This window comes from Myodes glareolus, chromosome 16 (genome assembly GCF_982192425.1).
Source record: "Myodes glareolus chromosome 16, mMyoGla1.1, whole genome shotgun sequence".
NCBI lineage: Eukaryota > Metazoa > Chordata > Mammalia > Rodentia > Cricetidae > Myodes > Myodes glareolus.
Window position 1 is genome coordinate 41,091,006 of NC_142041.1, and position 26,979 is coordinate 41,117,984.

General features: G+C 40.9%; 1 protein-coding gene across 4 annotated transcripts in view; it reads right to left on the reverse strand.

Annotated features, from left to right (window-relative positions):
* Casp8ap2 (caspase 8 associated protein 2) overlaps positions 1–21,847 on the reverse strand; it is a 38,254-nt gene extending 16,407 nt beyond the window's left edge. Inside the window, exons 1-6 of one of the 4 annotated variants that reach the window (XM_048419879.3) lie at positions 21,787–21,847; positions 14,052–14,134; positions 7,659–7,727; positions 6,810–6,910; positions 5,856–5,930; positions 3,399–3,514 (exon numbers count right to left, since the gene is read on the reverse strand). In XM_048419879.3, coding sequence (XP_048275836.3) covers positions 3,399–3,514; positions 5,856–5,930; positions 6,810–6,910; positions 7,659–7,727; positions 14,052–14,106 — 416 coding nt within the window. In that variant the 5' untranslated portion in view covers positions 14,107–14,134; positions 21,787–21,847. Of the gene's footprint in view, positions 1–3,398; positions 3,515–5,855; positions 5,931–6,809; positions 6,911–7,658; positions 7,728–14,051; positions 14,135–16,309; positions 16,485–18,456; positions 18,481–21,548; positions 21,751–21,786 lie in introns of those variants that run through there. The other 3 variants (XM_048419880.3, XM_085677269.2, XM_048419881.3) reach the window with 3 other exon arrangements.
* Positions 21,848–26,979: the final 5,132 nt, after the last annotated feature.

The following is a 26,979-nucleotide window of genomic DNA, read 5'->3' on the forward strand; positions in this document are numbered from 1 at the left end:
TAAAGATGTGCGCAACCACCATCCGGCTCCAAAAAAGTTTTAATAATATTTACTTGCTTTTGTGTGTTTGTTCTTGAGTGCATGTGTGTGTGTGTGTGTGTGTGTGTGTGTGTGTGTGCATGTGTCTGAGCACGTCAAAGGTCAGAGGACAACATGTGGAAGTTGGTTCTTTGCACCATGAGGATTTCAAGAATGGAACTCACAACAGCTGACTTGGCAGCAAGCACCTTTATCAAATGTGCCATCTTACCCTTCCTCAGTTTCACCTTTAAATATACCTTTACATCATACATTTCCCAGGATTCACATGTTTAATTTTTCTGTTTGTTTTTGTCATGTTATAATTTCAATTTTGCTTCAGTAAATGTTAAATTTCTACTCAGTGTTAACTAATTATTATAATACTAGTTATCTCAAAGAGCAAATATTTGGTAGAATATTTATTAAATAATACATAGCCATATAAAACTTAATAAGGTCTCACACACACACACACACCCCAACACACACCCCTTTACAAGCTTGGTGTTGTAGCACACACCTTTAGTCCCAGTCCCAGGAAGATCTCTGTGAATTCTAGGATAACCTGAGTTCCAAATTAAGGCTACATATAAACAAACAAATAGCAACAAGAACAAAAAACCTATACAACTTCTCCAACAATTCAGGAACCAACATTAATACATGGTACACTGGGAATGACTTAGATTAATAAATACATAAACACCTGTCCTTACTTTCTAAACACCTACATAAGACAAAATGGTCCACACAATGGCAGTCTTTAGTCAGTTAACAAATAATGATCTACAATATGCCAGATACCATCAGAAATTCAACTGGGAAAATGCTCAAGGCAAAGCAAACACAACCCTGTTTCATGAAACTTACATTATAGGAAAAGCAAAAGATACTAGTCAAGGAATCTCACTCATAATGTGAAGAACTGCAAGTATACATAAACCCACGATAGAAATCTGACTTAGACACAGAGACCAGGTAAGTATCTCCTGCTAGAAAGCTGGTTAATTAGGCTTTGGGCTCAGTTCCTCTGGACTGAGGATGGTGATCACAACCATATGTAACTCTAGTCCCAGGGATCTAACACCCTCTTCTGGCCTCTATATGTGCCAGGTACACACATGGTATACATAAGACAGACAAAAAACCCCTTACACATAAAATTAAAAACAAAGAGCAACAACAAAAACAAGATTTTTATGCCAAAACTAGAGGATGAAGGGACAAGTCATTCCACACAGTAAAAAAAGGACACACACAAATGCAGAGCTTGGGAACCTGAAGGAACTGACAGAACACCAGAGCCATGGCACTCATGCAGAGGTAAACACAGGCAGGCCTGAGAAACGGTTGGGCCTATACTCTGAGGGCCCTGAGGGGCAAGTTAAAATATTTAACTTTTTATCCCAAGAACATTCCAAAGCCGCTGATATTACTGCTGGTTTGCTACAGCATCTGAATAACTGAAGAGAAAGAAACACACTGCCAGATCACAGAGACATAAGCATCAAGTGGTGGCTTTAAGAAGTGGCTGACAGCAAAACATCACAGGCAGAGTGATGCAGTGTTCTACTTCTCAGTCCTGGTGTTGACAGCAACTTCCCACAAGGACTCTAACACCAGAAGTTAAATGCCAACCATTTCCTACAAGTTTGATGTACACTAACTGAATAAATAGCACTGTCTTCTACTAAGCTAGAAATTTTAAAAGCCCTTTAAAGACTCATGTGGATATAAAGTACAAATTAAATTGGCCTAGCATGTATGATATTGTTCCTTTTTTTTTTTAAAGTATTTTCCTTTAAACTTTTTTATTTTAAATACTTTATTTCATGTGCATTGTGTGAGGGTGTCAGATCCCCTGGAACTGGAGCTACAGACAGCTATGAGCTGCCATGTGAATGGATGCTGGAAGTTGAACCCAGGTCCTCTGAAGAGCAGCCTGCTCTCTCAACCACTGAGCCATCTCTCCAGGCTAAGAGATTGTCCTCATGAAGAAACTGAAAGAGAAAAAAGCGCAACAAGCAGACTGGAAAGACAGCTCACGGGCTAAGAACACATTACTGTTCTATTTGAGGACCAGAGTTCAAATCTCAGTAGCAAGATTGGGCGGCACACAAACGTCTGAAGCCGCAGCTCCGAGAGGATCTGATGTCCCCTTCTAGCATCCTTTAGCACCAGCAACACACCAATAAAATAAATTTAAAAGAGAGAAAAAGGGGACAAAGGCTTGATTGTTGAGAGACTCAAAGAACAGCCAAAACATAAAAATGAACCAGGAAGATAATTAACAACCATCACATTACTAATGTAATTAATTATAGGGAGAGACTGCTTCAAAGCAGGAGGGTAATGGAGTTAAATAGCACACGTGAAGAAATGTTAAATAGACAGTCAGAAACTGTTTGCTGGATTTAGTGCAAGTAACTGATGATCAAAATGACAACTGCTTTGGTAACCAGTGAAGACAAATAGGATTGGGTTCAATAAGTACAAAAGGGGCTGACGAGATAGCTCAGTGGGTAATGGCACTTGCTAACCTGATTTTAATGTATGCTTCAGGGGGATAAGACAGAGGGATGAACAATAAATTCAAAGCCAGTCTTAATTATGTGGTAATACCCTATGTCTAAAAACAAAACAAATACAACAGAAAGGGAAGAAATGGCAGCATCAAGTTAAGCAATTCTTTCAGTTCTATCTATAAGATAGATGGGGAGACATAGATATGAACTACCCTGGACCAGAATGTCACCCTGAATTGAAGAGAGTGAGAAAAATTAACAACAAAACACTTTTTCTTTCTTTCTTTCTGTCTTTCTCTCTCTCTTTCTTTCTTCCTTTCTTTCTTGTCATTTTAAAATTTGCATAAATTTGTTGACTTATTTGGGGAGGAAGGGAACACAAGCACGCCATAGCACACATGTGGAGGTCACGGTACACTTGCAGGAGTTGGCTCTCTCCTAGCATCTGGAGTTCAGGGCTGATCTCAGGTCAGCAGGCTAGGCTCCAAGTGCCTTCACTTGCTCAGCCTTCTTTCCTTTTTCCAGGAGTTCTGGGCACACGCTTCACTGTATCTGAGGTACTCCCCAGCCCTGACCTCCGAATGTCTCAGTAACAGGTGTGACCAGAAAAACTCAGGACATGCACACTGACTTACTCTGGTAAGCAGTACTAGAGCAAGATCCCAGTGATTTAGAAAACTATGTATTTGGAACTATGTGGCAATGTTTCATCAGTAACCATAGTTATCATTACAAATCAGTAACAGAGTAGTTGTCGTTTACAGTAGAACTGTAACTATTTATTCAAATACACATTTCATCCTTTGAAAACCAAACTTTATGTGAATGGTGACAGGTGACACCCAGTGATACCTTTGGTGAAGATGATTTATCTCTTCATCCTTACGGTTTATCTCCACTCTGGCAGTTTTGATCAGTGCTGAGATATTCTTCTTAAGAGACTGGTTTTCATTTTTTAAGTTCAAGTTCTAAAACAAAGATTAATAAGATCTACTAATACACCAAAAATAGACAGAGTTGTCAAAAGTACAACTAGTTGTTGTGGGATGGGGTTTTTAAAGTTATAGCTTGGCTATAGAGCTCATGACAGCCTTCAACTCTCTTGATCCTTCAGTCTCACCTCCAGTGCACGTGTGGGGGATTACTATATATGTCACCATACTCAGCCCTCTACTAATTGCTGAATACTAATTAATGCCAGGCATTAAACATTTTATCTTAGGTAATTCTGAGAAGCAGCGCTCTAAGAATTATTGTTTTTCTATTGCTCAGATGCAGCAGCTGAGATTCTGAGACGATACTCAACACAGTAAAAGTCCCACCTGATAGGAAATTCTTCAGACAAGCATCAGACTGTAAAAGCAGTAACACAGCACAGAAAGCTCTGCCTGGACCATTATATTAAGGTTTTAGTTTTAATAACTGAATACTTAGTTTTTATAACTAAAACATGATCTGCTAGGCATGGTGGTGTACACCTTTAGTCCCAGAACTCAGGAGGCAGAGGCAGAAAGATTCTCTGCAAGTTGGAAGCCAGCCTGGACCACACAGGAAGTTCCAGGCCAGCCAGGACTACATTGTGAGACCATGTCTTAAAACAAAACAAAACAAACAAACAAACAAAAAAACCACTAAGAAGTGTTTGGCATTATCCCATTTAACAAGCTAAAACTGCAAAGATGTTAGTTTTCAAACAGAATCTAGGGCTGGTTCTTTCAAAGGAGAATCAAGAAAAAGAAGTATACAAAAAAGCAGACAGAGCACTGCCACATTCATTATTTTTGCAGCACAACCACAGAAAGAACTGTCTGACCACCGTGATTCGCCACTGCTTCTCTACCCACCCCCCAAATCTTAATCTTTGTTCCTCAAAACTATCCTCTTTTAGCTGAGTGTGGTGTACATGCTTTTAGTGCAAGTACTTGGGAGGAAGAGATAGGCAGATTTCTAAATTCAGGGCCAGACTGGTCTGCATAGAAGCTCCATGTCAGCCAGGGCTGCACAGGAAGACCATCTCAAACAAAAGAGAACTACCCTCTTTTAAACCATCAACTCCTAAAGTTACCACTAAATCAATTCATCAAACAGAGCACTTACGTCAATGTCATTTTAACTTTCAATAAATTTTCCTATAACCCTTTCATTAATAAAGAAATTACTAAAATAGTAAATTGTTAAAAATATTTTTTGAAGTGGAGAGGGATGGATATGATCAAGCTATACTGTATACATATATGAAATTGTCAAAGAATAAATGTAATTTTCACACACACACACACACACCACACAGAAATAATGCCAGATGCTGAATGTTTAGTTCACAAGTTTAGAGACCCAGGCCTTGGGTTCAACCTCTAACAAAAAAACAAAAAAAACAAAAAAAACAAAAAAACAAAAAAACTTTGTAAGCTGCCAATACTAAGAAAATAGGGCTGGGGGTATACTTCAGTGACAGGGTATTTGCCTTGCAGCACAAAACCTGGGTATTAATCCTTTTTTTTTTTTTAATGTGCAACATCAAGCTATTTGATATTTGGTTGCATGTGTGAGGGTGCTGGAGCTCCTGGAACAGGTGTTAACAGACAATTGAGAGCTCCCATAAGACTGCTAGGAATTCAATCATGGAAGAGCAGCCAGGGCTCTTAACCTCTGAGCCACTTCTACAGCCCTGGTATTAAGCTTTTAAGCTTTATATAAACTGCCAACATGTTAATATTTTAACTTTAGCTATAACTTCTTTCTTTTATAATGAGATAGTCTTACTACGCTACCCAGGCTGGTCCTCAACCCCAAGGTCAAATGATCCTCCCACTCCAGTCTCCTAAGCAGTTAGGACTACACTCAATGATGTAAGTACATCTATCTGTATGTCTGCCTGTCCTAGGGATCAATCCCGGGCTTTATATTCATAAATAAAACATTAACAAAGGGCTGCCTGGGAAGATAGTTCAGATAGTAAAGAGGTAGGCATACAAGCATGAGGATGTATGTCTGACCCCTCAGAATTCACATAAAAAGTTATTTTAAGCTGTACATATCTATAATCTAAGCACTGGAAAGGTGGGGAGATTTGGATCCATGAGACTTGATTGCTGAGAATGGCTGGCCTATGTGGTGAGGTGTAGGCCAGTGAAAAATCCTGTCTCAAAAGACGAGGCAGGTGGTACGTGAGGGACAATACCCAAGGATGATCTCTGGCTTCTATATGCATGTGCAAACATGTGCACCCACACCCAATTACCCGTGTATACACACACACGCACACACACTCAAACATAAATGTTAACAAGGAAGAAATAACCACAATACCTGTGTCTGAATTTCCTTAAACCTTTTCATTAGCTCTTTCATTTGCTGTTGACATTTGCCATATTCTATCTGCAACTGTAAAGCACGAAAGGACTAATTTAAGCATTATTGTAGTTTCTTAAATGACATTTAAAATTCTGAGGGGAAAAAAAAATCAATGTACACATAAGTTATTTAGACAGATTACATTCACGTTTGGTTGTTTCTGTTTCTCAGACAGTGTATCCAGATGTAGGCCAGGCTGCTTTACTCTTGATCCTCCTGCCTCAGCCTCCCAAGCACTGAGATTATAGGCAACTGCCTCCAAGCCTGCCTACATTATTGATTTGTAAAGTTCAGCCCATTGACAGTATATTTTATAAGCTTCATATTGTTCTTCTGAACCTAATATTCAAATATACAGTTAAAAGAAACTTGTCTCATAAATCTCAAGACACATTATGTAATACACAACTTTAATATATAAATAATGAAAAAATAAAATGTTTTATCACACTGATAGTTTATTAAAGTTTTATACATTCATATACTTAAGTTTGGTGAAATAAAATCGTAACTGAATTCAGAATTTTATTCAGAAAGTATGTCTTGGAAAAACAAGTAAGAGGCAGAAACTACCTTAAATACTGTTCATTTAAGAACTACTTCCTGGACTGTAGAGATGGCTCAGCAGTTAAGAGCACTGGCTACACTTCCAGAGGGCTTGGGTTCAACTCCAAGCAGCCATGATGGTTGTTCACAACTGTCTGTAACTCTAGTTCCAGGGGATCTGACACCCTCACACAGACACACATGCAGGCAAAAATGCCAATGTACATAAAATAAAAATAAATCATTAAAATTTTAAAAAAATTTTAGAACTAATCTCTAAACACAGACTATCTGTTCACTAGTAAGCTGCAGCCTCCTCTTCAGGAGCTACAGAAAGAACTTAGGAACAGTAGCAACTCATACGTCATTGTATGTCGCTTCCTTTGCGGTTCCTTCTTCAGTCAGGATCTCTTCATACAAATCTAAACAGTTTCTGAATGACACACAGGATCTAGCAGTACTGTCTGAAAACACACAAAACGTATGTTAGAATATTTGTTAGAATTCCTTTGTTAATTAGTTTTATCAAACACTTTAGTGAGCATAAAGAATGGTGTGTTGAAAAAAAAAAGAATGGTGTTGTTTTATATTATTTATATTTATACACACACACACACACACGGTGTATGTGTATGTATATATGTATGTGTGTGTGTGTGTGTGTGTTAGGATTCTTGATGTTGTGTCTATTTCAAAGGATTACATTTCTCCTAACCCATATTTCATATAACCTACACTAATTTATTAATGATGGTCGGAATGCCACATTATATAAAATAGCTGTTTCAATGAATCCAGTGTGGTAACTGTCTCTGTTACAAAACACTGGAAGATCTGATTGTGGAAAAGCTCTAATTGGACAGGTGGCCAGACTCCACCACCATTCCTCTGATGTATCTGAAGACACTCACGGTAACATTCGCTGTGAGGACATAGGCAGGCATGTGTATTCAACAACACCAGTTGCCATTTCAATGGCATGAGATATTTTTGCACAAGGCCTAATTAAACCTGAGTCCTAGAGGAACAAATCTGTGTGCTAATAATGTGATCCGATCAAGCTTTGGGCCAGAAAGAAATTACCTCAGTGTAATCATCTCAGAAACAGGGCATATTACTTCAGCGCTGTGAAGTTACCAAAAGCCAATAACAATAAAACTAGCACATCAAACCAACCAAACAAAATGAGACTGTTTTATGAAATTTACATACCAGAAACAGCACCGTCCAACCCGGCATAAATGTCCAAAGAGCCTTCATCATTATTCTTAAGAGGAGAGGCTGCAAAAATGGCAAAGACTAGTTAAAACTGGCTTGTGGGCTGAGGGGTTTTTAATCCATTCCTACTTAGGACAAGGAAAGAAATATATTATTTCTGCTTCAACGAAACAAACAAGGGGCCAGGTGGTAGTGGTACACACCTTTAATCCCAGCACTCAGGAGGCAGAAGTAGGTTGATCTCTGTGAGTTTGAGGCAGCATGGTCTACACAGTTAGTTCTAGGACAGCCAGGGCTACACAGAGAGACTCCTTCCCAAAAAAACAAAACAAAACAAAACAAAGAAACAGACAAGGTTTATACAGGCCCATCAACAGAAACATTGTGATATAGAAATTTATAACTTGACAACTTCAGAATCAGACTTTAAAAATTCACTTTAAAAAAATGTATGGAGTTGGGCAAGATGGTTCTGAAGTTATGAGTTCGGTTCCCAGCACCCATGTTGGGTGGCTCACAAACACCTATAACTCTAGCTCCAGGGAACCGGATACCCTCTTCTGACCTCTATGGGTACCAGCACACATGTGCACATACCTTCACACAGACACATTCATTTACACCTAATAAAAATTTTTAAAAAGTTCTTTTAGTAGAAAAATGTACTCGTACTAGAGCTGAAGAGACAGCTTAGCAGTTAAAAGCACTTGCTACTTCTCCAAAGGACTCAAATTCAGTTCCTGGCACCCACATCAGATGGGCTACAACTGCTCATAACTCCAGCTCCAGAGTATTCAACACCGTCTTCAGGTCTCCACAGACACTGCTTGCACACATGCGTGCGTGCACACACACATACACATAAAAAAAAAGTGTAATGAGGTTTTAATTCCAGCAATAATCAGCTACTTTTCATCAAACCAATCCTCATATAACATTATAAATGCTAAACTATGTATTAATGCTACCCGAAGTATTAAAAAGCAGCACAAAATAAGCAGAAACCAAAAGTGAGGGCTGTGTGATTCTGGAGAACTGCACGGAGAACACAAATCCTGACCATGAGATAATACCTGCAAGAAGAGAGCACTCATGGAGGCTCACAATCACCTATAACTCTATTCAGTCTACGCAGAGCAGACACCAGCGTGCACATGGCACACAGACATACATACAAAATACTCACACACACACACACACATATACATATGATAAATAAATTTTTAAAAAGATAGCTTTAAGCTCCCAATCTCCCTTCTATCACTGCTATTTGGTGAGAGACAGACCTGTGTTAGAGCTCTATGGGCAGTGACAACAGATAGTCATCTCTCACACATGCTGCATGCATCCTAGGACAGCCAGGAATGCAGCCTGACACATTTGTAGGTGGCATCATCTTGCTGAAATGTCAGGAGGTTAGACAACCTTCCTAGTTCTAAGGGCTTGAAAACTGGAGAATGGCTCTGAGGAAAAAGCAACTAAAGGTGAGAAAGCAAATTCAGAAGTCAAGAAGGGGGAAATTCTCAAACTGTGCCTCAGGCAACATGTGAGTTCAAGGCCAGCCTAGTCTACAAAGTGAGTTCCTTGACAGACAAGACTACACAGAGAAACCCTCTCTTGAAAAATCAACCAAACAAACAAATAAACAAGACCTAAAACAACAACAGAAACAAAAGAGAACCAACTGAAAATTCTAAAATAGAAAACTACACATAATGAATTATAATATCATCATCACTGGGGATATGCTTGACTATGCACTACATTCATCAGTATAAATTACCCATTTTTTTTTTTAAAAAAAAAAACAAATCTGTAAAACAGGGAAGGATGGAGGGGGAAAGTCTTTAAAAAGTTCTATGAAGTAAGGAGGGGGAACTGTGGTTGGTATGTAAAATGGAAAAAAAACTTTTTAATAACAACAACAACAAAGTTCTATAGGGACCTGGAGAGATAGCTCAACAGCTAAGAAGACTGGCTGCTCTTCCAGATGATCTGGGTTCGATTCCCAGCATCCACATAGTGGTTCACAATCATCTCTATTTCCAGTTCCAGAGAATCTGAAGTGCTCTTCTGACCTCTGCAGACACCAAGCACACATGTAGTGCATATACATACATACATTCAGGCAAAGCACATATAAAATAAAGTGAATAAATCTTAATAAAATATTTAAAGAGTTCTACAGAATAATGTCAAAATCTCATTCAAGATATGATTGGAGTCTAGAAACAAAAGATAAAGGGAAAATAATACCATGGCAATACTAAAGAAAGGCTAGCAAGGGTTAAGTCAACCTCCTAAATGCTTTTCATTTCTTTAAGATAAGACTGTTGAAAGAAAAAGTTAAAGCATTATATTGTTGGACTAATTATGTACAGATATCATATTTGGATTGTCATACATGAAACGCTCTTGATAACAAAGACCAAGATAGAGGGCCAATGTAACCAGACCTAAAGATTAAAATTCCTTGAACCACCAATAATAATGCAAAGCGGTGCAGTCAAAAGCAGTGTGATAAACATTTTGTAAGGGGTGGGAGAGACAGCTCAGCAACTAAGAGCACTTCTTGCTCTTGTACAGGACTATAGTTCAGGTCCCAGGATCCATATCTGGCTCACAACCATCCACAATTCCAGTTCCAGGGGACCTGACCCCCTCTTATGGCCTCAAGGGCACTATGTATGCCCAAGGTGCACAGACACATGCAGACAAAACACTCAGACACACACACAACACAAACAAAAGCAGCTTTATTTAAAATTCAAACATTTGTAAATTTCGGTTTAAAAAAAAGGTATTTATTATACTTTGAATTTTCTGTTGATTTAATTTTTTCCCTTGATTTTTCAAGACAGGGTTTCTCTATGTAGCCCTGGATGTCCTAGAACTTACTCTGTAGACTAGACTGCCCTTGAGCTCAGAGATTCACCTACCTCTGCCTCCCGAGCACTAGAATTAAAGGTGTACAACCTAAAATACAACTACAATAGCAACGTAACAAGTTGAAACTAATTTAGCAAAAGCAAGTAACAACTACAACTATTACCCCTAGAGTCCTTATGATGCTGGCCAGACAGGAACCGTTCCATGTCTATCAACATTAACTTTTAAAAACTCATTTTAAGTAAAAATGAACTGACTAAGAAGATACTCAACCCCAAGTGGTACACCTGCAATGCAACCCTTACATTTAATACTCAGGGAATACTGTAGAAAAGGGGATGTGTTAAGAGCTGGATGACCAGGGCAGCTGTTTAAAATTGTCTCCCATAAATCACAAAGAAGGAGCACCCATGAAATCTCAAAACAAGGCTGCCTGCATAAGATCTGAAAAATGACAACCCCTTTGACATGCCAACACAGATGGCTAAATCTTACAAGGCCCAACTCCTTGATGAAAAGCTGTACAAAAAAATCAATGACTGCTGAGAACAGGACAATCAAGTCTTTTCTAGAGAAAAGGCCCCTGATAGATTATCTAACCCTAAGTATTGGAATCAGGAACAAGACAAGGCTGTCCACTCTCTCCATATCTATTCAATATAGTACTTTAGGTCCTAGCTAGAGCAATAAGACACCAAAAGATCAAGGGGATACAAATTAGAAAAAAAGAAGTCAAACTCTCACTGTTTGCTGATGATACGATAGTTTACATAAGTGATCCCAAAAATCTACCAAGGAACTTCTACAACTCATAAACACTTTCAGTAATGTAGCAGGATACAAGATTAACTCAAAAATATCAGTAGCCCTCCTGTACACAGATGATAAAAGGGCTGGGGAAGAAATCAGAGATTCAACACCCTCACAATAGCCACAAATAGCATAAAATATCTCGGAGTAACTCTAACCAAACAAGTGGAAGACTTGTATGACAAGAACTTTAAATCTTTGAAGCAAGAAATTCAAAAAGACACCAGAAAGTGGAAAGATCTCCCATGCTCTTGGGTAGGCAGAATTAACATAGCAAACATGGCAATCTTACCAAAAGCAATCTACAGATTCAACGCAAAGCTCATCAAAATCCCAGCAAAATTCTTGACAGACCTTGAAAGAACGGTGCTCAACTTCATATGGGAAAAAAAAAAAACCCAGGAGAGCCAAAACAATCTTGTATAATAAAAGAACTTCTGGAGGCATCACAATCCCTGGCTTCAAACTCTACTACAGAGCTACAGTACTGAAAGTAGTCTGGTATTGGCATGAGAACAGACAGGAGGACCAATGGAATTGAACAGAAGACCCGAAAATCAATCCATACATCTTTGAACACCTGATTTTTGACAAGGAAGCAAAAACAATAGCAAATGGAAAAAAGAAAGCAAATTTAACAAATGGTGCTGGCAAAAAGAATGAAAATAGACCCATATCTATCACCATACACAAAACTCAAGTCCAGATGGATCAAAGACCTCAACATAAAGCCAGCCACACTGAACCTTATAGAAGAGAAAGTGGGAAGTACACTTGAAAGCACTGGCACAGGGAACCACTTCCTAAATATAACCCCACTAGCACAGACACTGAGAGAAACAATTAATAAATGTGACCTCCTGAAACTGAAAAGCTTCTGTAAACAAGACAAAACGACAGCCTACAGAATGGGAAAAGATCTTCACTAACCCCACATCAGACAGAGGTCTGATCTCCAGAATATACAAAGAACTCAAGAAATTGGACACCAAAAGAACACATAATCCAATTTAAAAAAAAAAAATGAAGTACAGACCTAAACAGAGAACTCTCAACAGAGGAATCTAAAATGGCTGAAAGATACTTAAGGAAATGTTCAACATTCTTAGTCATCAGAGAAATGCAAATCAAAACAACTTTGAGATTCCATCTTACACCTGTAAGAATGGCCAAGATCAAAAACACTGATGACAACTTATGCAGGAGAGGTTGTGGGGTAAAGGGAACACTTCTGCATTGCTGGTGGGAATGCAAGCTGGTACAACCCCTTTGGATGTCAGTGTAGCGACTTCTTAGAAAATTAGGAAACAACCTTCCTCAAGACCCAGCAATACCACTTTTGGATATATATCCATAGGATGCTCAATCGTGCCATAAGAACATGTGCTCATCTATGTTCATAGCAGCATTATTTGTCATAGCTAGAACCTGAAAACAACCTAAATGCCCCTTGACTGAAGAATGGATATGAAAATATGGTACATTTACACAATGGAGTACTACACAGCAGAAAAAAATAACGACATCTTGAATTTTGCAGGAAAATGGATGGAGCTAGAAAACATTATTTTGAGTGAGGTAACCCAGACACAGAAAGACAATTATCACATGTACTCACTCATAGGTGGTTTTTAAACATAAAGCAAAGAAAACCAGCCTACAAACCACAATCTCAAAGAACTTAAGACAACAATGAGGACACTAAGAGAGACTTACATAGATCTAATCTACATGGGAACATGGAGACCTTGGGGGAGGGTTGAAGGGAGGAAGGGAGAGACAGGGAGGGGAGCAGAGAAAAATGTAAAGCTCAATAAAAATCAATTTAAAAAAAGGAAAAAAAAATCAAAAACAAACTTACTTCAAAAGTAACAACTATCTATTTTGGATATGACAATAGATATTATGACCATTCACATCAGCAAAATTGTTGTCTTGGTTACATATAGAGACTTAAAAGCATACAATAAGAAATATCAACCAAGAGCTGAAGAGATGGCTCAGTGGTTAAGAGGGCTTGATGTTATGCAGAAGATGTAGGGTTAGTTCACAACACCCACATGGTGGATCACAACCACCTGAAACTCCAGTTCCAGGGGATTCAACACCCTCTGGTCTCCTTGGTCACCAAGCATGTACATGGTGCATATACATATATGCAGGCAAAACACTTATAAATTAAAAATAAATTTGAAGTATCTTAAAAACAAAGAAAGGAAGGAAGGAGGGAGGGAGGGAGGGAGGGAGGGAGGGAGGGAGGGAGAGAAAGAGAAAAGTCAAAGTCAGCCAGGTGCAATGATCTATGGCTGTAGCCTGGGCCCAGTCTCGATGTCATACACAAAGGACGTGGATATAGCCAAGGAACAGAATGTAGCCCTGTGTTTGCTTTTCAACACTACGAAAACAAAACAACAAAAAACGAAGAGAAAAGTTCACATTTACTAAGCACTCTTATGTCCCTAGCATTTTGCTATGTTAATTCACTTATATACAGGAGAAAAGGCTGAGGTCCACTTCACCTGAGAACAAGTACGTGATTGTGTAACTGAGATCAAGTGAGGTTAGGGCTATTACTGTGACGGAGTACGCACCTAGCATGTGAAAGGCCCTGGTTCTCAACTCCCTGTACTAAAATTTATAAAGAAACAAAGAGCAAATAAATGCAGAAAGACAACCAAGAGTTCTTACCAGGACAGACATCGAATAAACCCGTTCCATCTCCATTATCGTCATCTGCTGCCATGGTCCTATATCCTTTTCATAGGTGCCATCTATGGTATTAAGCACAGAGATTCCCACCGTTAGAATAGTTTCTACTTACAAAGTAACTTTCAAATTTTAAACACACTGAATAACTTAATTCTATACACTTAAAAAGGAAAAATGCCTAACATTTTCTGGGCAAAAGTTCAAACTAAAATCTGAAACTCAAATTTTTAGGTATAGATAAGCAATGCACAAAGTAAATTACACCAATTTCATAAAATAGGCCAAAATATACCAATATGTACAAAAACCCGAATTTGACCTCCATCACTAAAGGGGAAAAAAGAATCTCAAAATACACATTAACTTTTGCACTAAAATAAGAACCATCAGCACTAAAAACAAATACATAAATACATACTAAGAAATATAAACACTATCCCCTGTAGCTCCATGGAGAAAAACCTGACAACTTAGCCTCAGTCCTCAGAAACCACGGTGGAAAGAGAGAACCAACTCCAGCAAACTCCTCAAGGGCTTTATGGAAAGCTTATGTGTGCCCTCATACAAACACCATGATAATAAAACTTATTAAAAATAAGGGAGCATGCAAGTTGGGGTATGGCTTAATGGTAGAACATTTGCAAGCATGTACAAAACCCTAGACTCTAATGTTAGCACCACAAAATAAAAAACTGGGACTCCACCTAAGTTAAGGAGCAATTGCTACCCACATCCAGAATTTACCCTATTTGACTTCCATCATCATATTTCAGATATACATTCTTTTAATTTGTATAGCACTCATTCTAAATTAAGCCACTTCAGTCTTAACATACCATCTTAGAATCTGTCCCAGACTCTTTTATTTTTATCTTTTAGAATGTACCTATGTGCCCAGGAGTTCTAGATTGAGATCAGCTTCACTCTTAAGGTTTCATCACATTTTCATATATGCATAGCACTACACTTTGCTGATACCTACACCACCCCCACTCATTCCGGAACACAAGCAAAGCTTAAACTTGTGACCTCAGCCTCCTTAGTAGCTGGTATTAGAAGATTAAGATATCAAGCCAAATTATATTATACTTTTTCTAAAAAAAAAATCTATTTACCTGCTGATGGGATCTAAGCTGGTTTCCTATCTTGGCTACAACAAACATACTTTGACTCCTTTGTATCTGTAGTAGTTTGAAAGAAATTGGCCCCCATAACCTCATAGATACTATTAGGATTTGTGGCTTTGTTGGAGTAGGTAAAGCCTTGTTGGAGGAAGTGTTTCATTGTTGGGGTGGGCTTTGAGGTTTCCTATGCTCAGGATACCACCCAGTATCTAAGTCAACTTCCTGTTGCCTGCAAGATGTAAGACTCCCAGCTGCTACTCCAGCACATCGGCCTGCACACCGCCACGCTCCTGCCATAGTGATAATGAACTGGACCTCTGATCTGTAAGCGAGCCACCCAAATTAAACGCTTTTTTTTTTGGTAAGAGTTGCCACAATCATGGTGTCTCTTCATACTGATTTCCATTGTAGCTACACTAGTTACATTTCTACCAGCAATGTGTAAGGGTTCCTGCTTCTATTCCTCCTTTGCCAGCATGTTATCATTTGTTTTCTTGATGTCAGCCAATCTTTTTTCAAATTTCATTTTGTGTGTGACACGTGGGTATACATTTCATGTATACAGATGTGGGCATGTGCAACAATAGACCTGTGGTAGTCAGAAGTCAACATCCATAAGTCTACCATTACCTTCTACCTTAGATAGCTCCTTTGGGCTGCAAAGCCAAGCTCGCTACCCACAAACTTAAGGTTCTTCTGTTTTTACCTCCCATAGTGGGCACTGGAAATACAGAAGCTTGTTTCACTGCATCTAGGTTTTTGTTTTTTTGGTTTTTTTTGGGGGGGGGCTGTTGAAGACAGGGTTTCTCTGTGTAGTTCTGGTTATCCTGGAACTGTGTTGGTCAAGCTCAAACTCAGAGATCCACCTGTTTCTGCCTCCACGTGGTGTATACCACCATCACCCAGCTCTGCATCCAGCTTTTATGCAGGTTCTGAGTATCCAAATGTGGTGGTCAAGCTTGTGGAGCAAGCCCACTGCCTGCGTCATCTCACCAGACCCTATATCAGACCTTCTGTCAAGGCTCAGGTGGAATTCAACTAATATGTTCTTCACCTCAGTCTGTCCTACAGAAGGCTTGGAGGGAGCTAGGGTCTGCCCCTCAATAATGGTACCTGTGAAGTAATAACTGGTGGGAACTGGAATGAAGGCGTGGGGAAGCATGAATCCCATACTGGAACCAGTCTCGGGGTGTTTGGGCCCTGCTGACCACCCCTTTGACTGGCTAGGAGTCGTCCTCTCTGGATGACTGGAGGGTTAAGACTGGAGGAAGATTAGGCAAACCTCCATCAGTCTTTTCCAAATTTTTTTCACTTTACAGATGGGGATGAAATCTTCCAACACCTGGAAGGGAGATTAGGCAAACCTCCATCAGTCTTTTCCAAATTTTTTTCACTTTACAGACGGGGATGAAATCTTCCAAGATTGCTTCAAGTTCCGCACTAGTTTGCCCATTGAACAACTTGAGCGAGCCAGACAGTCAAGCGCTTAGGAGAAGAAACTTAGTCTTTTTCTTGATCAGTGCATGGCCTAAATATGCTCTAGAAAATAATAAAAAGTGCCCCCTGGGGGGAACACTTAAATATCATACTTCAGTTAAGAGTTATTCTGTCAACAAGAGAAAAAAAGTCCTCTAAAATTCCCTATGTTTAAACTTTTCTTTTACCTGCAGGATTACCTAGATCCGTGGTTCTCAACCTATGAGTCTCAAGCCCTTGGAGGTCAAGCACATATATTTATATTACAGCTCATAATGGCTGCAAAATTAGTTATGAAGCAGTAACAAAAATAATTTTGTGGTTTGGGGTCCGCACAACATGAGGAACTGTATTAAGGGCCATAGTGTTATGAGAACCTCTGATACAGACCTTGCTAAAAAACTATAGGAAACATCCACAGCCTCTAGTCTAGAAGACTTAGGGATGCAATACACTTAAATGTTCTAATCAAGTTTATTTTTAAAGTGCTTAATTTTTGCTCACACTTCACTTAAACATTACAGACTAATTAAAAATAATAAAGACTATTTTCCCCTTGCCCTCCAAGGTCAACAAAGTCCCAGGAACTCTGAGGCATCTCTAACTGTCCTGCAACTGTGGGAAGTCACCTGTTCTTGTTCAGGAAGGCCATAGAAATGTCACTCAGTGGACTCTAACCAGTGTCCAGTGTGCAAAGAGAAGGGTCAACAAAGAGGAAAAAAATCTTCCACACTTCCAATGAAACAGTGGTAAAGCAAGACCTTTAACTTATCCACACACAGATGGAAGGCAGGCTAGGAATCAGAGGCTCTGCCCAAGTTCAAGTAACCACTGAGGACTAGACCTTCAACTGGCCTTGACAGCAAAGTCATTTTGACCACCTACATGGTCTGAAACACTCAAAAGAAAAGTATAACCAGGAATAATATGATCAATATGTCTGTCTCTTTGACAGTCCTCAGACGTCATACTTAACCATGAGATGCTATTTGGACAACAATTCCCCACTAATAATTCTCTTCCTGATGATACTGTTTCTGGAAGAGCTATAATATGTCCTGTATCCTAACCAATCATGTCCCCTGATTAAAGGAGGTGGCCAGATATTCTGTTGTCAAACTTCAGATGCTGATGTCTAGTTGTGACTTTCAACAAATGAAACCTTGATTTCACTCACGTTTGGCCCATACTGTCCTCTTCCACTGGAGGTTACAGCTGACACATGGGCAGAGGCATCTCTTGTTGCTAAAAAACTACCAATAGGCCTCTATAGGATTTTGGTAAAAAGTTTTCTGGTACACAGTCCAGTCAGCTTCAAAATTATTAAATAAAACTTATTAAATAAAACTTAGGCCAACCATGACATCAATTTTTCCTCATTAACCTCGTCTCTTAATGTTCCCCATGAGGTTACAGTAAAAGGAATGCAATGTTCAACTTCTTAGCTTAAAATGGCTGATGAAAGGCTCCTTGAATGCTTGAACCAGACAGCATCCTCCAACAGTGTATATCTTATGGTAGACAGCGGTGTTAGAGAGATCATCAATCTCACTGATGACAAAGCCTGCTGAAAAGTATTTGGATCATTTTCTTGCCTGTTCTCTTCCTCTAACAAAGGCAAAACTGCCCCTGCTATTTTTCTAACTGTACTCGCAGTAGGAATTACAGTACTACCAACAGTCTCACGTTTATGCATCACAGATGCTACTTCTCTTATATGACAGACTCCAAAGATACACAGCATCACCAAATGGCTGTCATATGTCAAATGGCTGGACCATTACCATCAATTGGATTTTCTCATACTCCCTTAGATAGACTCTCCTGAGGCACTCTGACTGCTGTCCCCCTTCACAGACCCTTTGTCAGCATGAAGCAGCAAGAGTGGTCGTTGTCCCCAAACAGCAGTTAGGGTGATCTCTGAGAGGGGGAATGAGAGATCAGGAGTTAGAAGATGTGGTAGTTTGAATGTAATTAACCCCCATAAACTCATAGGAAGTGGCACTATTAGAAGGTGTGGCCTTGTTGAAATAGGTATGGCCTTGTTGGAGGAAGTGTGTCACTGTGGGGATGGACTTTAAGGTCTCATATATGCTAAAGCCATGACCAATGTCTCAGAACACTTCCGGTTGCCTGTAGATCAAGATGTAAAACTCTCCAGCCCCTTCTCCAGCACCATGTCCGCTTGCATGCTGCCATGTCCTGTCATGATGATAATGACTAAACCTCTGATCTGTAAGCCACCCAATTAAATGTTTTCCATTATAAGAGTTGTCATGGTCATCGTGTCTCTTTACAACAACAGAAACCCTAAAACAACAGACTCCCTGGTAGACAAACAGATAGAGAAAGGGGCAAATTTCCAAGATGGTCAGCTTCTTCCTCGACCTCCTCACTTGAAACAAAAGCCTAGTAACTTCTGTCAAACTTAGAGATGCTGATATCTAGTTAAATCATCTCATGTTAAAATTCTGCACCACTGTGGGGGATACAGCTCAGTGAGAGAGGACTAACTTGCCCACTGTAAGCAAGGTTCTGGATTCAACCAGCACTGCAAGAATAGCCTGTAACACAACAGCACACAGCACAGCAACCCTGAGACAGAATCTGAGCTTGTGTGTAGAAGTCTACTCTCTTCATCCTACCTCTCATCTCAATACAGCCAGACTTTGTCTCACAAGGGCTTCAGCCTGGCTTTCTTTATACTCTGTAAAAAATTAAACAAACATAAAGCAAGCCAGAGCCAATAAATCAGCAAAGATAAAAATCTACACATACAGTGGCTCACAACTATCTATAACTCCATTTTCAGAGGATCTGACTCCCTCTTCTGGTTTATGCGGGCACCAGACATGCATGTAATACACAGATACACATACACCCATACACATAAAATAATAATTTTAAAGACATGTTAGAATTCCTAATAAATAAATATCCCCCAAAGTATTTAACTATTAAATAGGAATTCAGAAATTCAACTAACTACAAATTTTTGAAAGTTTTAAAAAAGTTGTATCTGGACAGGTGGTCGTTGCACACGCCTTTAATCCCAGCACTCGGGAGGCAGAGGTGGGTGGATCTCTGTGAGTTTGAGGCCAGCCTGATCTACAAGAGCTAGTTCCAGGACAGGCTCCAGCGCTACAGAGAAACTGTCTCGAAAAAAACCAACCCCAACCCCCAAAAAAGTTGTATTTATGCTGTGTAAGGGAATGGAAAAGGTTGTCTCAGTAGTACAACATACATACTCTACAAGAAACACAATGTTCTAGTCTCTCTTGCCCCCCCCCCTTTTTGGTTTTTCAAGAAATAAAATAATCATTTGTTGAGATAAGGAAATTCCAAATTAGTTAGAGATGATTCTGAAGTTTCTACCTCTGCCACGGTAGAAGCCAAGCTTTTAATGGCAATGGAGAAATAGATTTGGTGAATCACTTGTACAACAATCAGAAGGGTTGGAAATAGATCTAAACACCTAACAGATTTTTCTTAAAAGGAAAAAGGGTTAGCATGATAGATATTAAGATCTAGGATTCATCAGTCATGGTGATAGGTATATCAAAAAAATTACAAAATTCTGGGTGGGACAGTGGTAGTGTATGCCTTTAATCCCAGCACTTGGGAGGCAGAGGCAGGTAGATCTGAGTTCAAGGCCAGTCTGGTCTTCAGAGCTCCAGGACATTCAGAGCTATGCACAGAGACACCCTCTTTTGAAAACCAATAAATAAAATTACAAAAGTCAGTCTCCTAGGGGGAGAAAAGGAGGTAGAAGTGAAAGAGGGCTTTCTATACTTCCTCTCAGCTCCCTTTTGAAAACACAGTGAGCTACCCACTGAGAGGAATGGGATCTTCGAGATCTGCAGAGGCCACGTTTTAAAAGATGAGAAGCTAATGAGTGATAACAGCTGCCAGGCTGGAATGTTGTCCAGTAATGTACAGTTGGCACGCTCATGGGCTCTGAACATGCCAGTCTCTAGCACCAAAAAAAATTTTTTTTTTAAGTTCCAGGCTGAGTCCCACGTATCTGGAGAGACAGCTCCAACAGATTCATAAGCAAAAGCAGAGAGACAGTAGTCATCTGGTTTGTTCTGAAAGGTCAGTGTCTTAAACAGCAGTCTGAAGAAGTTCACTTTTTCAATACAGAAAAGCATACATTTGCAGAGGGAAAGAAACAGGCAAAGACTAAAAGCGAGGCAAGTCTATAATCCTAGATTCTGAGGATAAGAAAGATAAATATGAAAAGCAATATATATTGCACCTTTACTATGAGCCAAGTATTGATCTAAACACTCTAGTATTGATTTACTTTAAATCATCTTGAAGTTCCTATTAAGTCCATATTATTCCTTATCCCATTTAAATAGATGTGGACCTGACATCTGATTAGGGTATCTACCATGACCAACAGCTAGAAAGTGAAAAGTTGGGAATAAATTCCAGTCAAATGACAAAAAAAAAAAAAAAATCAACTACATTCCTTAAGATACAAATCTCTGGCCATTTCCAGAATTACTATGAAAAAAACGGCAGGAATTACTATGAAAAAATAATTTGGGTATAGATGCAAGAAGTCTTGTCTAATGGCCTGTTCGCTTCCAAAGAGGAGCTGAGGCTCATGGGGGAAAGGCCTTAAGGAAAAGGTTTGGGGTCGGTGCTGTGGAAAGAACAGAAAAGACTAGGAAGTCCAAAAGTCAGAGGCAAAAGCAAGTTAATCCTGAAGCATAAATGCTGGGGTTCCTTCTACCTTCACATCCTTGCTAGCATGTTCTGAGCGCTGCAGAGACCAACATAAACAACTTCTCTCAAGGTGCTGGCTTGGCAACAGCCCACGTCAGTGAGCGTCTGACACCCGGAACAGCCCCATCTCCACACTCACCGAGAGCTCGGGAGTAGGGAGCAAGTAGACACGAGTGGGGGAGGGGAGGAGCGCCCGGTAGACCCGGCGATGCTCCCTGTGCTCGCCCCAGCACCCTCCTCCACGCTCGGAAGGGCGGACCCCGAGGACGGCAGCCGGGGCCCGCGAGGCGCGCTCCTGCGCCCACAGCCCAGGCCGTCCCGGACGGCACCCCGCAGCCTCTCCCCGCCGCCCCGAGACAAGCCCTCCAGGAACTTACCCGGCCGGCCAGCCCCGCACAGCGGCTGCTTTCGGGACACCAGGCGCTCCGCCGTCTCCACCAATCCCAGCCCTCAGAGAGGACGCCAGGGCGGGACCGAGCGCCGATAACCAATCAGATAAGACGTAAAGCACGTCTCGGCGCACACAGCCGGTTCCCGCCATTGAAGGCGGAAAAAAAAATTTCCAGTTGGCGCCAAACTCTGGTACTCTACTGCAGCTCATAAGGGAAAGGGGGCGGGCGGTGAGCACAGTGACAACTGGGCGGAACTGCTCCACGGAAATGACGTCACGGGAGCGGAAGTGGCACGGGGCCGTAGGAGACGCTAGTGAAAGGGAAAGTAAGGGTGGACGATATATTTTTTTCTTTTTTTATTACTAAAAAAAAAAAAACAAACAAACAAACAAAAACCAATCCAAATTCCCACTCCTTCCCCTCCTCTCAGTCCCCTCCCTCTCCCTCCACCACAGACCGTCCTCCTGACCCCTCCAACCCTAAGGGAGTGCCATGCACCCCGCCCTGTGGAAAATCCAAGGCCCTCCCTACTAATTCTAGGTTGAGCAAGGTTTACACCCAAAGAGAATAGAATCCCATGAAGCCGGTATATACAAGTGAGACACATCTCAGTGTCATTATCAGTGGCCCCTCAGTCTGCCCCAGCTGTCAACCCCCTTCAGGGGGACTTGGTTGTTCCCATGCTCGTTCACTCCCAGTCCAGTTGGATTTGGTGAGCTCCCATTGACTCAAGCAAACTGTCTCAATGGATGACTCCCTCATGGTCTTGAATTCCTTGCTCATACTCTCAGTCCTTCCACTCTTCAACTGGATCTTGGGAGCTCAGTCCAGTGCTCCAATATGGGTCATTGCCTCTGTTCCCATCTGTTGTTGGACGAAGTTCTACGGTGATATTTAAGATAATCATCAGTCTGACTACCGGGTAAACTCAGTTCAGACACCCTCTCCTCTATTGCTTAGAATCTCAGCTGGGTTCATTCCTGTGGGTTCTTTGGCATTTTTCTAGAGACAGGTTTCTTGCTAACTCCATAATGGCTCCCTCAATCAAAATATCTCTTTCCTTGCTCTCATATCTGTCCTTCCTCCATCTCGACTATCCCATTCCCTCAAGTTCTCAACTCCCTTTTCTCCCCCCTCCCCGTCTACTCCCCCGCCCCGCTCCCAAATTTTTGTCTGATTCCAATTCCCAGGTGGATCTATATATGTTTTTCTTTGGGTTCACCTTATTACTTAGTTTCTCTAGGATCCTGAACTATAGGTTCATTGCCCTTTGTTTATGACTATTATAAGGGTTGACAATCTTAAGTGCTTTTGGCTGACTGCAAGTGAAGAAGGCTTAGTTCTTTATTTTGTAGATTGTGTCAGCCGCGCTAGGCAGCGCTGAGTGCTGGCCCTTAGATGCCATCTTGGATGGCAAACGTAGCATAGTTTTTGGAGTTTTAGGAGGGTGATATTAATTTAGTGGGGTGGAAGAGGTTTTTATTATTGTTGTTATTAAATATTTCTCATACAGTGTATTATTGATTTTACCCTACCCCAACTCCTCTCAGGTCCCACCTCCCTACCCACTGAACTTCACATTTCACATTCTCTTTCTAAAAAAAAAAAAGGAACAATAAATCAGTAATACCAAATAAATAAAAAGCTAAAACAATGCACAACAAAACAAAAGTCCACATATAAAAACATGGAATTCATTTTGTATTAGCCAACTACTCCTGGGTATGGAGTCTGCCCCCTCCCCCACCAAGTTTCAGTCAATCACTGCATATTCCACCCGTCACCTCTTGGACCTTCTGAGTTATTCTTCTCTTCCCTTCCTTGGGCCCTCATGGCTCCAGATCTTTCATTTACTGTCTCTAGAAATAAACTCAATTACCTTGACCTATAGCCCTGCCCCAAACCCTCCTTCCCTGCAGCGCGCTTCCTGACCAGCAGGAATGGACGACCACGAAATCGAGAATCCTTCCCATATCACGCCTTTATTGGAGCCACTTGGTTGAAAAGGGGGAATGGGGAAGAGAGAGGGAGAGTAAGGGAGAGAGGGTGAGAGAGCAGGAAGCGAGAGAGCGAGGGGCCCAAAGGCAGCCGCTTTTCTAGGGTGGAGAGGCTCGAATGCTGATTGGTTGATGCCATTTTGCTAGGGCCTGAGGCCTCAGGACAGGTCAGGGAACCAAGGCTCTGAAATGCAAAACACAGGCCCCAAGCACTCTGGCCTGTGGATCTGTATACCTCCAGGCTGTAGGACCGCTGGCACCATCTCGCCAAGGCGACACATCCTGGCTGCTCCTTACACTTCCCGTCCCTATGACCTTTGATACCTGCTCTCACTCTCGCCCAGAGGCTCTGGAGGCCTTATGCTCATCACCCTGGCCTGGTCTCCTAGATCTCACAATCCCCCAATTCACCCTCTTTGCTGATGTCTCGTATAGACAGATCAGGACACTGCCAGTCACCTCCACTATAATGGTTGAAGCAACCCATCTGCTGATGGAGACCTCTTCACAAAGACCAATTTAATCACTTTGACTAGACCACTCCAAATAGGTAAGGGTCAATGGGCTGACACCTACACCAACTCTAAATATGCCTTTTTAATAGCCCATACCCATTCTGCTCTTTGGAAGGAAAGGGCTTCCTCACTACCAATGACACTCACCATGTCAACAGACTCCGTTATCCAAGCTATTAGAGGTCATCCAGCTCTAGCCATAACCCACTGCCAGAGACATCAGTCCTCAAAGGACCAAGTGACCTTAGGCAATGCAGGGACTGGCCTCCAGCTCCACTGGATCTATGGGGAGTATTTTGTTTTTGACTCCTTCCTATCAGTCCTGTTACCAACTGGAGGAGAGGAACAAACTCCTGAGTAAAGGGAATGTTAAGCTGGGAGCATAGCCACAGCCCTTGGCATCCATCCCAGCCCCCCTAGCCTGGGAGTTGTATTGGTCTGCCAAATCCCAGCATGCCAGGTCCACTTCCACAGGGTATTTAAGTGGGCTCCCATAGGAGAAACACGTGGTTCTGGGTTTGCATGTGCTCCCTGCTTTCCTGTCTCCCTGCCATGCGCTCAGCCACCCAAGAGCATCTTACTTAATAAAACAATGGGCATTTTGTGTTTTTTTTTTAAATATTTATTTATTTATTTATTATGTATCCAATATTCTGTCTGCGTGTGTGCCTGCAGGCCAGAAGAGGGCACCAGACCCCATTACAGATGGCTGTGAGCCACCATATGGTTGCTGGGAATTGAACTCAGGACCTTTGGAAGAGCAGGCAGTGCTCTTAACCTCTGAGCCATCTCTCCAGCTCCCAACAATGGGCATTTTGATTCTGTTCGATTTGACCTAATTGGACTTTTTTTTTTTGCGCCAGCAGAGCTGCCCCTTATTATTATTTTTTTCTTAACAGAGGATACACAGATAGAAGACGGATGGTTCTTCTTAAATAATTGCCTTATCTTTCCCCAGAATCAGGCACTCTTCATCATTCCAGACAGCCACCAAACCATACATATAGGCCCCAAGCACCACTTATTAGAGCCCCTCTTTGATAAGCCCATTTTTACAGGTCCATTCCTCCTGCCAGATGTGTATCAAGGCCAACCCACAGGGGGCTCTCCAGATATGCCATCTCTTGCACCAACTCCGAGGACACCAACCGGACGAAGATTGGCAGATTGACTTCACCCACATACCCACTCATAAAAAGCCCTCAGTTCAGTGTACCACATAGCATCCAAATGGACAACGGCCCAGCTTTCACTTCCAGGGTCATTGAACTTGTGTTTGAAGCCCTCAACATCTGAAAACTCCATATCCCCAACTGCACACAGTTCTCGGGAAAGGTTGAGAGGGTTAACAGACTCATCAAACAACAATTCATCAAGCTCTCTCTCAAACCATTGCCCTTATCCACCTCTGGGATATCCCATACTCTCATACAGGTCTAAGCCCTGTTAGAGAGATTTGCATTGTTATGAATCTTGATTTATTGATATAAATTTAAGGTCAATTGTGTTATATGTATGTGCATTTCTGATCTTGATTAAGGTATTATGTTTGTGGAGTTCATTCACAATGTAGCGTATAATTAAGAAATATAAGTAAATAGATACTCATCTATAATAGTCAAGCTTGTAGTCATGTTAGTTAGGTTTTCTAGATATATAGAGATATATTTCAGTTAGGTATTCTTCAAATCTTTCAGAGACCTTCAGAATATGGCATTTAAATGTTTTAAAAATTTAGGACTTTTCATGACAGACACATCTGCTCCTGGCAGCACCAATCTACTTCAAGAGGAAGATGGTCATCGAAGAGGCTCCTTATGGAGTTTGTTAGCCATCTGAGCAAGGAACTGCTCTTGCCTGAACTGCTGAACTAGGCATGCAGGACCTGAAGAAAAATGACGGCTGAATTTGCCTAAAGGTAGACCATCCTTTGGGGTTCCTGCTTCATGAAAGAGTCTGCCAGACATTCTGCAGGACACAGAAGAAAGTGACTGACAAACTGCCAATATAGGCAGAACTGTTTTTGAAATTTCCTGCTTCATGGAAAAGTCTGCTGGATACTATGGTCCTGTAGGCTGAAGATGGATGCCCCAACGGTACAGAAAAACTTTGGGTGATTGTCCAGGCAGTAAAATGTCTCTGTCAATTCTAGAGTTTTGGAAGTTGCTTACAATGCACTTCCTGATTGCTTAGGTAATATTATATCCTTCTGGAGTCTTTGATGAAGTTAAAGAATAGATAGAAAGTAGATATAATTATTATAACTGTAATTCTTGCTTGATGTCTGTTTTGTTATATGTAATTTTACTATGTTAAAGTTAAAACCTTCCTTTTTATTTAAAAAGAAAAGGGGAAATGGTGTGGGGGGTCCTTCTGTCTCTGTGTTGCTTTTCTTGGTTAATGAATAAAGAAACTGCCTTGGCCTGTTGATTGGGAAGAACTTAGGTAGGCAGGGAAGACAGAACTGCATAGGTGCCCTCTTGCACCTGGGACTGGAGAACTCACCTGGGAGTTGCTCTGCTCAAATAAATGGATTGTTATACTTTTTCAGTTTTTCTTTATCCAGCTTACTATGTCAGTGGAAAAACTTATTATGGGGAGGAGGAGGGAGTAGAAAACTCGTTATCATCTTCTACCTCCAGCTCTTAGAGCCTTTCTACCTCCTC